Source organism: Apium graveolens, chromosome 3 (genome assembly GCF_009905375.1).
Source record: "Apium graveolens cultivar Ventura chromosome 3, ASM990537v1, whole genome shotgun sequence".
Classification (NCBI taxonomy): Eukaryota; Viridiplantae; Streptophyta; class Magnoliopsida; order Apiales; family Apiaceae; genus Apium; species Apium graveolens.
Genome location: NC_133649.1, coordinates 29,628,384 through 29,641,597, shown reverse-complemented (window position 1 = coordinate 29,641,597; position 13,214 = coordinate 29,628,384). Strand labels below are relative to the sequence as shown.

The 13,214-nt window shown below is 32.4% G+C and overlaps 2 protein-coding genes across 4 annotated transcripts; both read left to right on the top strand.

Annotated features, from left to right (window-relative positions):
* Nucleotides 1–1,546: 1,546 nt before the first annotated feature.
* LOC141712045 (uncharacterized) lies at nt 1,547–8,943 on the top strand. Of its 2 annotated transcripts, XR_012571508.1 has the most exons (18): nt 1,547–1,804; nt 1,969–2,066; nt 2,236–2,336; nt 2,454–2,532; nt 3,070–3,130; nt 3,274–3,320; nt 3,418–3,510; nt 3,630–3,720; nt 4,585–4,633; nt 5,096–5,212; nt 5,290–5,437; nt 6,056–6,148; nt 6,278–6,346; nt 6,454–6,496; nt 6,604–7,001; nt 7,101–7,379; nt 8,309–8,808; nt 8,884–8,943. XR_012571508.1 is itself a non-coding variant. In XM_074514810.1 (15 exons), the coding sequence occupies exons 1-15, from the start codon at nt 1,747–1,749 to the stop codon at nt 6,702–6,704; spliced, it is 1,248 nt and encodes a 415-aa protein (XP_074370911.1). In that variant the 5' UTR covers nt 1,547–1,746; the 3' UTR covers nt 6,705–7,029. The 2 variants fall into 2 exon arrangements, 1 of the variants encoding a protein (XP_074370911.1); XM_074514810.1 differs by lacking the exons at nt 7,101–7,379; nt 8,309–8,808; nt 8,884–8,943 and having other exon boundaries at nt 6,604–7,029.
* A 6-nt stretch (nt 8,944–8,949) lies between these two features.
* Nucleotides 8,950–10,712, top strand: LOC141712046 (uncharacterized). Of its 2 annotated transcripts, none has more exons than XM_074514812.1 (4): nt 8,950–9,244; nt 9,384–9,490; nt 9,782–9,827; nt 9,919–10,712. In XM_074514812.1, the coding sequence occupies exons 1-4, from the start codon at nt 9,139–9,141 to the stop codon at nt 10,008–10,010; spliced, it is 351 nt and encodes a 116-aa protein (XP_074370913.1). In that variant the 5' UTR covers nt 8,950–9,138; the 3' UTR covers nt 10,011–10,712. The 2 variants fall into 2 exon arrangements, with proteins under 2 accessions (XP_074370913.1, XP_074370912.1); XM_074514811.1 differs by having other exon boundaries at nt 9,339–9,490.
* The last annotated feature ends 2,502 nt before the right edge of the window (nt 10,713–13,214 follow it).

Genomic DNA, 13,214 nt, shown 5'->3' with positions numbered 1-13,214 from the left:
TCCATATTTGATTTGACTTGTAGAGGTCTCTCAGTTCTCTATAAGAGAATTTAGCTTGTCGAGATATCTCATCTTCATATCTTCACTTTGGCTTATCGAGATCTCTGAGTTCTCTAGTGACTTATTGACTTGTCGATAACTCAGAGTTCTTTAGTGAAATTTGACTTGTCGATAACTCAGAGTTCTCTGGTAAATTTTGACTTGTCGATATCTCTCAGTTCTCTATTGAAATTTGACTTGTCGATAACTCAGAGTTCTCTAGTGAATTTTGACTTGTCGATAACTCTGAGTTCTCTAGTGATATTTGACTTGTCGATATCTCCAATCTTCATGTCTTCAATTTGGTTTGTCGATATCTCTGAGTTATCTAGTAACTTTCTTGAGTTCTCTATAAGTCATTCTGGAGTTCTCGAATGACTTCTCTATAACACTAAATTTGTGACTTTTAGAGATTTTGACTTGGAATTTTTTTCTCAAAACATATTTATTCAACTCCAAACTTCTTCATAATTCTTCTGAGACATGATCTTCTTAATCTTCTTCTTGATAAAATTCTTAGGCTTGATATTATTTACAGAAAAAGACTCTAGTCTGCTCTTTGACGTTTTTACAGACTTTAAATGTTACAATACAAAATGCAAATTAAGATAACAATACAACTTACTTAGGGTTGTCAATTTGACTTAGTCTTGTTATTGTACACTCATGTCTTGCACAACAATTTATTTAATAAATAATAATAAATAATTCTATTTAAATGTCACTAACCTTCCATAAGATTTACAAAAATAAAACCACATATCATTAATTCAATATTGATGTTTAAATGGTAAAATTTACAAAAAAAAACACCATCACTAGTACATAATTGATAGTTAAGTGGTTTATACCAATTAGTTACTACTGATTACTCACTAGTCAGTACTTGGTATTCAGAAAATTACTAATGACTAGTTCAAATCTGAATATTTAAAATAAATCGAGTGAGGGTAGGACAAAACAATATAAATACGAAAGATAATCATTGTTGAATAAATTTAGAATACCTTAAAATTGTTAATCGATCAAGTAAGCGAGTTAAGTGTTGAGTGTTGAGATTTGAGAGTAATTTAATTAGGGATTTGTGCAGAGGATTTAGAATTATAAGAATATATGATTGTTTTTGTATGTAAAAGAGTCAATATATTAATATATTATTATTAATATTAATTATTAAATGTTAGTAAATGTTAATTATTATTTTCAAAAAACTTTATTTTTTTTAATAATTTCAAACTTTGACCGATTCGACCGATTTTTCCCGAACTGCCGGACTTTTGACCGATTTTCTAAAAAATTGTACTTTGACCCAATTAACGATTAATCGAGATAGGACCCGTCCGAACTCCAATTAATCGGCCGACTTTTAAAACACTGAAAAAATATGATTAATAAGTACTAAAAATTTTATTGATATAAATTTTCGTGCATATAAAATTTATCATTATTAATAATCTCTCTCCGTGATGATATAAGTTCTCTACGTGATGATAAAAGCCAGAAGCTTTCGTCAATAATCTGGATTTTGGACTCCTAGTCAAACATTACTGTTTGCGCATATTCTCCTGCCTACATCATCATCATCACTGGGCAAGTCTTGAGTTGTTTTTTCTTCAACTTTACGCCACACCTCTACCCCCTTGTTGCACATACACATGCTTCAAACAACATCTGAATTAAACATCTAAATCTTTGGACTTTGAAAGAATGGAGAACTCGACGGAGAAGGTTGTCGCGGTCATCATGGTCGGTGGTCCCACCAAAGGTCTTCTCTCTCCCTCTATCCATCTCTCTCTCTCCCTCACCTCTCTCTATCTCCCCCCCTCCTCTCTCTCTCTCCCCCTTCAATTTCATTGTTTGAGATTCCAATTTCGTAATATAAATTACTTGTTGATATACATACATCATACATGTAACATGGTGTTGCAGGAACACGATTTCGACCGCTGTCATTTAACACACCCAAACCCCTTTTCCCTCTTGCTGGTCAGCCTATGATTCACCACCCTATTACTGCTTGCACAAGGGTAACTCCCTTCCTTTTTTAATTTTAATTTTACTTTATAATTTTAGATATAAAAACCATAATTCTCTTTCTTAATTAGTATTTAAGCTGGTAAATGTATTTGGAAGTTTTTGAATTACAGGCTGTGCATAAAGCTTGAATTGTTGTTTGATGAAACTATTCTATTGTAGATTCCGAACCTGGCTCAAATTTTTCTCGTTGGATTCTACGAGGAAAAGGAGTTCAGTCTTTATGTTTCCTCAATCTCTAATGAGCTTAGAATCCCCGTCAGGTGATCAAGGCCTTTCTTTGTTATAGAGTTTGCTTTACTAGAATTTTTAATTTTAATTCAAGAAAATGCAACGTATTTAAGTTTAGTTCTTGATCTTGTTTCTGTGTACTATTCTAGATACTTGAAAGAAGACAAACCATACGGTTCTGCTGGTGCTCTTTATTACTTTAGAGATTACATTTTGGAAGATAACCCGGTATTAAACTTGCACTTTTAATATTACTTTGTAGAAGAAAGTTCTGTGGAGTCCTTGTTTTTTGTTGTGGAATTCTGGAGTCAATATACGATCTGCAATTAAAAAATTACGTAAAATATTGCAGAACATATTTTTTTGCGTATCATGTTATATAAACATCACTATTTTAATGAAAATCTTGCAAATATCATATATTTTACAAGGAGAACATATATGTTAATGTTAACATGTATGTTCTGCAAACTAAACATGTTTTGTAGAACAATATGGTTTGCAATTTTTTACTCGTAAATTGTGCTTGTTTTGCAAATTTATCATTAAAATAGTGAAGTTTATGCAAGATGATCCACAAAATAATATTTTGTGCAATTAAAAGACTTCACACAAAAAACAAGGACTCCATACTTTGTATTCTATTTTTTTTTCTAGTTCTCCTCATGGTGTTCTTTTTCGTAACCAGTATATACTGGATATGCTACAAATATTAGTTTATGTTAATTAATGAATGATGTTCTGACCATAATTGTTTAATGCCAGTCACATATCTTTTTGCTGAACTGTGATGTCTGTTGCAATTTTCCACTTCTGGACTTGCTTGGTAAGCTAAATGTTATATTTGTCGTAGTTTCGATATTCTATATCTTATACTGGTAGAATCTCTTGTTCATCTGAACAACTCATAGTCTAATCATTAAATGATTACTAGCTCCTGATGACCTAATCTTTGTCTTCTGCCTGCAGAGGCTCACAGAAGGTATGGGGGAACTGGGACATTATTAGTAACCAAGGTGAAACTTCTATGCTAGTCACATCTCTTATCTTAATCATTACATTCTTTGTTGCTATTTGTGATTTCTTGAATTTGCTAAACTTTCTGCTCTTCAGGTTTCTGCTGAATCAGCAAACCAATTTGGCGAGTTGGTTGCTGATCCAATTACCAAAGAGTTGTTGCATTACACTGAGAAGCCTGAAACTTTTGTATGTACATTCACAACTTGTTATAAGTGAATGACTTGATTATTTCCTGCATAGTTTTTGATCCACCCTTTTGCTCTTCCCTTGCACATTTTTTAAGGTTTTTGCTCTATAAAATGCAGGTAAGCAATCTTATAAACTGTGGGGTTTACGTCTTCAGCACTGAAATATTTGGTGCAATCCAAGATGTTTCTAAACACCGCGAAGACAAAGGTTTGTTTTCTGTTAGCCATCTTTTTTCCATTGGTGCGATACAACTAATGAAAAGGCTGAAAAACTAAAACATAGAAATTGTAGTTGTGGAATCTTGAACTCAGTTTTCATTTATTTTTTGTCTGTATTTTCTGCACGGGGCTATGATTCTATGATCGAAATTAAGAAAGATTGTAGGAATATAAAGATCTAAAGAGTGATTCACACCTGTGCTAACACACACACACACTAATGCAAATATAATTGTCCACTATATTTTAAGTGCCCTGTTCAATATAGCATTGTTATAGTTTACAAGGTCCATGATACAAACAGAAGCAAGTTAATAATGCGTGAAATTAGGTGGTTAGGCAACTAACAGAACAAACCTTTCGATTCTCAGTTGACAAATCTGTGTCTTTGCTACAATCTGTTTGAGACATATACACTGTTGGAGATTGGGTAGGTGTTTAAGTACAACCTAGTTCCAAGCTGCAAAATGCAACAAGAATTGGACATCAATTCTATATTTATAACCTTGATAAAGTAATAATTGAAATATTAATAACTGACGATAAATTAATATTCTGAACATATTTTCCAGTCCAAACATGATGGAGATAATATATATAGAACTAGCGGTCTCAAGGTTATTAATTTAGACTGTAGTCCCTATCTTTCAATTCCATATAGGCACTTGTGCTATTGATAAAAGCTGGACCAATGTAGACTTTTTATGTTGTAACAGTTTTACTGGATTCAATTTCTTGATTGAGCTGTGGTTTTTTTTGCCACATTGATAATCTGAAGGAATTGTTATGTTGTGCTTACTTGACTGGAGTAAACTACCTCTTTTGATGTAAAATCCAAAACTTATTTCTGTAGCTAATTTACGCCGTGTGTCGAGCTTTGAGGCCCTCCATCTTGCTGCAAGGTACTAAATTACTCTGTTCTGCTTCCACTACACTAGATGAAGTTGTCTTGCTCTCATTGACTCAAAAATTTAGAAGCCACATGTCAAACCACTGCTGTATTATGAATTTTTAATTTGTTTCTCAAGTACACGAGGAAGTTACTTTATGTCACTTTTCATGCAATAACTAAAATTTTGATCCATATTTGCAGGTTATATATAATTTTGATTACATCTGTAGCTCATTCCTTTTAAGTTGTGATATGTGCTTGTGGAATGTGTTATCACTGGGATAAATTTTATTTTTTCCAAGTTATACTTATCCATTTAAGCATGGTCCTCGACCATAATGCCTATCATGTTTCTCTTTATTCCTTAGTTATGTGCTTAATGTATCCTGACTAAACTAGTAAACACGTAGTAGTCCCATTAACTTTTGAATGCTGTCGAACCTATCAATCATTGTGCTGATCTCTTCAACAGAAACCTTCCTCAAGATTTTGTTCGGTTAGATCAAGATATCCTCTCACCCCTTTCCGGAAAGAAACAGTTGTATACTTACGAGATCATGGATTTCTGGGAACAGATCAAGACACCTGGGTAGGGTTTTCCTCTCCACTCTTTCCTTTACTTCAGTGTTCCCTAAATTACTACTTAGCCTCACTCATTCTGTACAGGATTTCTCTTAAATGTTCTGCTCTATATCTTGCCCAATATCGGATCACCACTCCTCATCTTTTGGCCAGTGGAGACGGTTCTAGGAGTGCTAAGATCATTGGTGATGTTTATGTTCACCCATCAGCAAAAGTACATCCAACTGCAAAGGTTAGATGCTTCTCTTTTTAATACGTAGCTATCATCTGCCTCTCAGCAAAAAATCTGTTTTTTGTGTATTACGCATGTATCAGTAGACTTATAATTCGCTCCTGCTATTAAAGAAAAAAATGTTATTCTTATTCGAATTTTAGGACAGACTACATTTAGTTCGTTTAAACTTTAACCATCACTCACCAGAAGCACACACTTCGAATAGTGCTGGGTGAGATCTAGAGTTCAATTATCAGCCCCCTGTCCCGTGTAACTAAAATCGAATACATTGAAAACATGCAAATCATTAACAAAAAGTGGGATTAAGAAGAGTGGTACACATTATGACACGTGTACTTGTGAAATGGTAAAATAAATGTTATTTTATGTTTGTCATTATTCATTATGGTGTATGTGTCAACCATCAATAACTGGTACCCATTTCTGTACTGAATAATGTGAATAACTGGACTTTAGAAAACATTTTGAGATTCGAAATGACATGAGTCCTAGTAATCACCTTAAAATGCCCTCAACTCATGTTAGATGTTGCATTCATTGATATTTATTTCTGTCCTATTATCATATTCCCTTTTTAGAACTTCTAAATTCAATGTTTTTTCTATTCTTCAACAGATAGGTCCGGATGTTTCAATATCTGCAAATGTACGCGTAGCTTCTGGTGTACGACTAATAAATTGTATCATCTTGGATGATGTTGAAATCAAGGTATGGTTTTCCAGCGATAATCATAGAGTTTAAATAAGTAAATTACAGAAATTTAAGATGCAGGTGTTTACATGAAAGTGTGAAGTCATTTGTTCCAGATCTTTAATAGTATTGTACCAATTTTTCCAGGATAATGCGGTAGTTATGCATTCAATTGTTGGATGGAAATCTTCTCTTGGAAAATGGTCACGTGTACAGGCAAGTTTGATATGCAATGTTTTCTAAGCATAGAAGTTCCTGATTCTATGGATAACTGATAGCATTCAAGTGTTATTAATAGTTTACTAACATTTGATTTAATTCAGGCTGAAGGAGACTGCAATGCAAAACTTGGAGTTACCATCCTTGGTATTCTTCCTGCCTGCTTGTCTTCAACCTGTTTCTTCAGATCCTTTTTGTTATTTTAGGAACCGTGTGGACACACTAATCTTATTAATTGCTTTTATCTGATTTAGGTGAAGCCGTGACTGTCGAAGATGAAATTGTCATCACTAACAGTATTGTTCTGCCAAACAAAACCCTTAATGTAAGTGTTCAGGAGGAGATTATTCTATAAGTTATGGAACTTATCAAGCCGTAGGTGATGCAATTATGTTGACCTCTTGCGGCTGCCTTTACATCTCAAGAGTCAAATTTTGTAATACTGAAGCTGGTGGCTTTCCCCAGTAAATAAAAGAGATAGATTAGGAAAGAAAAAAAACTTTAGCTTTCTATATCGAGGGCTTTCCTTTGTTCCCCCTTCCTTTTTCTGATCAGACAAGTTAAAGTTCACAGTTAACATGTAAAGACAAGGGAGATCTTGTTATGTTGATTTGTCATGCTGAGGTCTGCCTGAAACTATGTAATTTGAAAGGTATCAAATATTTATGTTCATTACACTATGTCTGGCCGGAAGGAATAAAATAGGATGGAAATGGATTGAAATTTGTTTACAAATCCATATTATTGGCAGGAATCCAATATCTGTCTATTACTGCATATTAAACTAGAACAGAAGGGCAAAAAGTGCCAGAAAATTAGGGTTGAAAAGACCAGTTTAACCGTAGTTTTCTGCGAGTAACTGTAGTGCCGCTACTTCAGTTTATTACACCTCATCTGCAATCTATTACCCAATTTCTTTCTCAATATCATCGTCGGAGTTGTCCAAGCGGATAGCCAGAAACAGGCTTCAACATGCACCTGATAGGCCTGATTTCTCAACCTCTCTTCGAATCTCAATTCAATTACACTGGTAATATTTGCTACTCGGTCTTCAATTCTATTTCCTATACAATGTATGTATGTATGTATTTGTATCTTTATTAAACGCTGTCCCTTCATAGTTATATTGTTAAATTTACTTGTGAAAAGCATTCCGCTTTTTGTCAATTTTATGTATTACATGCTTAATTTGCACCATTTTTTTCCCGGTTGAATGCCAATTAGCCCAAAATTTTATCTTGAGTTACTGGCTTTGGAAAAAGATTAATGAGATATTCTGTTTGAATTAAAAGGTATGCTAGGGTAGTTTGTATATGGCTCCATAAAAGAAATTATCAATATGAGTGTACGATACTATAAAAATACATGGTCAAAGTTTTAGGTGATATTCATTTTTTTAAAGAAGTGGCAAAAGAAATCATTTTGTTTTAAAATTCATATGTTAAGAAGTTAATGGGTAAAGAAAGTGCTGCCTGGATCTATGGTTTATATTTGCAGATAATAACATAATATACCGGAGAATCGTAGAAAATAGAAAATGGAGATGCTTATTTTGTTTTTATTGCTCAAAGGGAAGAATTGACACATTTAAGAAGATGTAGATATAGAATCAGGGATTTGTGTTACGATGCTCAGTTTATTAGTTGAAATCTAAGAGAAATTAGATAGTGGAATTCAGAATCGAAAGGCTTAGAGAGAGAAACATAATGTATAGGGCAACTTAAAAATATGATAAATAAAATCTTGAGAGGGAACCTAGAGAGAGAGACAAGATTTCTGGTAAATTCTCAGCTGTGTTATATATTTAGTGATTAATCAACATACTGAAATACAGTTACAGAAATCCTTACCCACTCCCAGTAACCATTAAAGTCTGTTTAGGGTCTATTTGTTTTATACTCTGAATTTACTGTCCAGTTAAACCATGTAACTTATGCCTCTGGTCTATTGTTTTTCCAGTTGGTGATCAGCCTCTCCAGTTGGATACTTACGGAGAAGAGAGTGATACCTAAAAATGAAAGAAATTTGCTATTATGGAGTTGTGAAATCTTATTCTTTCACCTAAAAGCCCTGGCTAGTACTTGGCAGGAAAAATAACTGGCTTTTAGGACGGCACCTAGGAATTCATTCTGTTTGGCCAGCAAAACCTAAGAAATCGATAGTGAGTGGCAGTTAAAAACTTTTTGAATAAAACAATTATTTTCTAAAATTTTATGTTCCAAGTTGTATTTGTTTTGTGACCCTTGTTTAAGCTGACTTTTCCATGTACTGTGCTTAAATTTATCAATATGGAAAATTAAATATATACGAATGTAAAGTGAGATGCAGAACTAATTGATCTTTGGTCGTGGTGCCTTTCTTTAATGGAACAAAGAGCAAATGGGAAGGAAAAGAGAGGGGCCTAAACTTTTTCTGACTAGAGGAGTGGAATTTTTGAAGCGACTGCCGAAAATTACAAGGTATATCTTGCAGGTGATGTAAATTTTTTTGCGTGCAAAATATTTTTATCTTATACTTAGTGCCATTTCCGTTAGATAATCTATGCTATGGACAGTCCAAAGGAGAGGGCCCATCAACGGCTGAGTGGGATGCAGGTATTAAATACAAATAGTTAACACAAATGTTATTTTGTCTATATACTTGACAGTGCAACGCTTGACTCTCCTGCCCACAATTTGGCCGAATTTATCATGTCATTTAATAATTACAAATCATTGTGGATGAAATAAGACTACCAGCATTTGGTAATTTAATGATTTACTAGTTTTTAAGGCATACAAACTGATTGCATGTTCAAAATTACGCCTAATACATTATTTTCGTGCTGCTTGGGCCGATCTTCCACCTCCTGCTTCTCAACAAATAAACAATATTTACTTGTTATATCTCCCTCCGGTACGCATAATTTATGCAATATTTTATGGTACTTCTCCGCGCAGTATATAAACAACACACACAAACCCTAAACAATATTATTCTTGTTTCGCAGAGAAGAAACAATACTTACCTGTAATACTACTTTGGGTTGAAGCAGGAGAGTTACCCCATCAGGACGGAGTCGCTGCTTTGGATGAAAATAGTGAAAATGGCGCTTCGGATGAGGATCTTGTAACATCTGATGCCGGGGGTTCAATTCCACAGGTATATGCTTTAACGGCCCCGCTCTTTTACAATTCGGTCAATTCCCCCAAATGCAAGTAGTATTACTCTATGGTCTCATTGACCCTGGTATCATGGTAGATAAATTTCAAGTGGGAAAAAATGAGAGCTAGAGAAAATTTCTTTAATATGCTTCATCTATTTATATGCAGTAATATCACACAAGGTTATACACCGAATTTAATACGAATTGGAGCTTGTAAACCTTTCCGAATGTTATATATGTATCCGTTTGACAAGGTTTCCGTGCTTAACCAATTAAATTTCTGTTAGGCGCAACTTGATGAAATGGATTCTGATCATGATTTAGTTGATAATGGTAGGGATCCTTCAGACTTTGAAATGTAAATATTGCACTTAAAGCATTAGAGTTTGTAGCCTAATCACTATAGTTTAATGTGATCAAGCAGTTGACAAGCAGTTGATGAGATGCAAACTGTCGATTGAATTAGAGATCAAAACGTCGTGTCATCAATCCAGACTTGTTCTCACAGAGGAATGAATTGTGCGATTAATTTGATTAGTTGTTACCATTTTTTTATAAATGATATGGACACTTAAATTAAAAAGAACTTTACAAATGTATGACATCAATATGAAAGGGTCTTAGGCTCCTATACAATAGAAATTGTTGAATTATATTAAGGAGTCACTTGTGGGCCTGATCTGAGCAGCTCAGGCATGTTAAGACTGAAATTTGTGTACCTTGTAGCATGCTGCATGCTACATATGTCCATGGACAAATGCCAACACAGAAATAGATGTGTATGAATTGCATAATGATATATGTACTACTGTTGATATTGAGGCCCGTGCCTTGCATGGTCTCTTCTTTGAGATTACTAACCATTTTATGGCAGGCCCTGGATTTTTGTAAATTTTACGGATGCTAGAGCTAACTTGATTCTTCCTCAAGTGAAAAAAACATACATGTGTATACTCTATAAACTAATTTATGTATGGTGTGGTGTGGTTTGGTTCTCTTAAAACTTATTGTACAGAGTATCTTTTTGGTGATCAGAATACTTTTTGAAATTAGGATTATGTATAAAAAATTGCGAACATGTGTTAATTTTGAGGTTTGTGCATAGATAATACAGGTGTAACGATTTGTTTCTCCATCTGCCAAATCTCTAATTTCACCTTTGGTCGACTATTAAAGAGGATTGTGTATAATATGCTTATACACCGTTTAAAATTTTAATATTTGTAATGTCTCTTCATGCATGTTATTCTTCACTCCCATCTTTTATAGTTTGTTTTTAATGATTTATTAGCCTTTTTCATACTTGAGTTAAAAAAATTCTTGGAAATATGATTTGTGATTCAAGCAATTAATTGTTAAAATAAATGATGAATAGTGCAATTGTGTGCTATGGTCTTCCTCTCAATGACACATCGGCATTGCTGTATGTTTGCTGCAGTTGGTTTTGTCTACTCTCTTTAGAGATGCACAAAAGGCCCACCGGGCCTTGACCGGGCCTTAAAAAGCCCGGCCTTTGACCGGACCGGGTTTTCGGGCTTTGACTTTGGCCGGGTCGGGCCTTCCGGAAATTTCAAAGCCCGTTTGAGCCCTCGAGGCGGGTCTAACCGGGCTTTTTTTCGGGCCGGATCGGGCCGGACTTTTTTCTAACTTAAATTGGATCTAGTATTATTAGCCGAAGAATACATATGTTAGCAACTAGATCATCGTAAAAATGTATTAGTTTACATGGAATATTTTAGGAAAACATTACTTCGTTGAAAACATTTAAGTTCGGCAAAAAATAAACATGTTTATATGATATATTTTATCATTGTTATGATAACAATGATATCATTGTTACGATAACAATGATATCCAAATATAGTCATGATATCCAAATATATATAGTGTACTTATTATATCTTCTTTCATTATTTATGCAACGAAGTATATAAATAATATTATTAATCACAAATATGTAAATATATATGTGTTTAAAGTATTATTTATATATTGCGGCGGGTGGTTAAAGAGCCACCTACAACAATGTTTCATTGCACTAGCCGCAATGAAACAATGTTGTAGGTGGCAAAGAGTATTTTTTTATTTGTTACGAAAAAATGTTTAGCATTCCAGAGGCTGAGTTGTTTTATATTTTTTTATAGCTAACGAAAAATTGATAAAAATTCATTTTTTTTAGTTTTTCACATTTTCAATTTTTAGCATTATATTCGTTTACTATAAATTAAAAATTGATAAATTAAATTGGGCAAATACAAGAAAAATAAAAAAAAACATAAAACTCACAATATTAAAAAAAATATAAAACTCATAATATTAAATACTATTTCGAACAAATAATTAAAAAATATATTTTAATTTAAAATATTAATTCAAAAATATTAAAATATAAGTTCGAAAAAATATTTAAAAATTCATTTTTAACAAAAAAATAAATTAGAAAAAATAAAGCAGGCAAACAGTGTCCTTCAGCAATGTTTCATAAGAGTGTCCTCCAGCAATGTTTCATTGCACTAGTCGCAATGAAACAATGCAATGAAACAATACTGTATGTGGCAGCGGGTATTTTTTTATTTGTTACGAAAAAATGTTTAGCATTCCGGGAGCTGAGTTGTTTTATATTTTTTTTATAACTTACGAAAATTCGATAAAATTTCAATTTTTTTAGTTTTTCACATTTTCAATTTTTAGCATTATATTCGTTTACTATAAATTAAAAATTGATAAATTAAATTGGACAAGTACAAGAAAAAAAAAACTCACAATATTAAAAAAAACATAAAACTCACAATATTCCGTTATAATAAAAATTCGAAAATTCTATTTCAAACAAATATTTAAAAAATACTTTTTCACTCAAAAATTTTAAATTCAATATTAAATTTAAATATTTTAGTTTAAAATATTAATTCAAAAATATCAAAATATAAGTTCGAAAAAATATTTAAAAATTCATTTTTAACAAAAAAATAAATTAGAAAAAATAAAGCGAGTAAAAACCGTTACATTTAAAAAATATCCTCCAGCAATGTTTCATTGCACTAGCCGCAATGAAACAATGCTATAGGTGGCAGAAGCTATTTTTTTTATCCAGCAACGTTTCATTGCACTAGCCACAATTAAAACAATGCTATAGGTGGCAGAAGCTATTTTTTTTATTTGTTACGAAAAAATGTTTAGCATTTTGGGGGTTTGAGTTGTTTTATATTTTTTTATAACTAACGAAAAATCGATAAAATTTCATTTTTTTTAGTTTTCCACGTTTTCAATTTTTAGCATTATATTCGTTTACTATAAATTAAAAATTGATAAATTAAATTGGACAAGTACAAGAAAAATAAAAAAAAAACAAAAAACTCACAATATTAAAAAAACATAAAACTCACAATATTCCGTTATAATCAAAATTCGAAAATACTATTTTGAATAAATAATTAAAAAAATACTTTTTCACTCAAAAATTTTAAATTCAATATTAAATTTAAATATTTTAGTTTAAAATATTAATTCAAAAATATCAAAATATAAGTTCGAAAAAATATTTAAAAATTCATTTTTAACAAAAAAATAAATTAGAAAAAATAAAGCGGGTAAGAACCGTTACATTTAAAACAACTTCCTCCAGCAATGTTTCATTGCACTAACCGCAATGAAACAATGTTGTAGGCGGCATAGGGTATTTTTCTTTATTTATTACGAAAAAATGTTTAGCATTTCGGG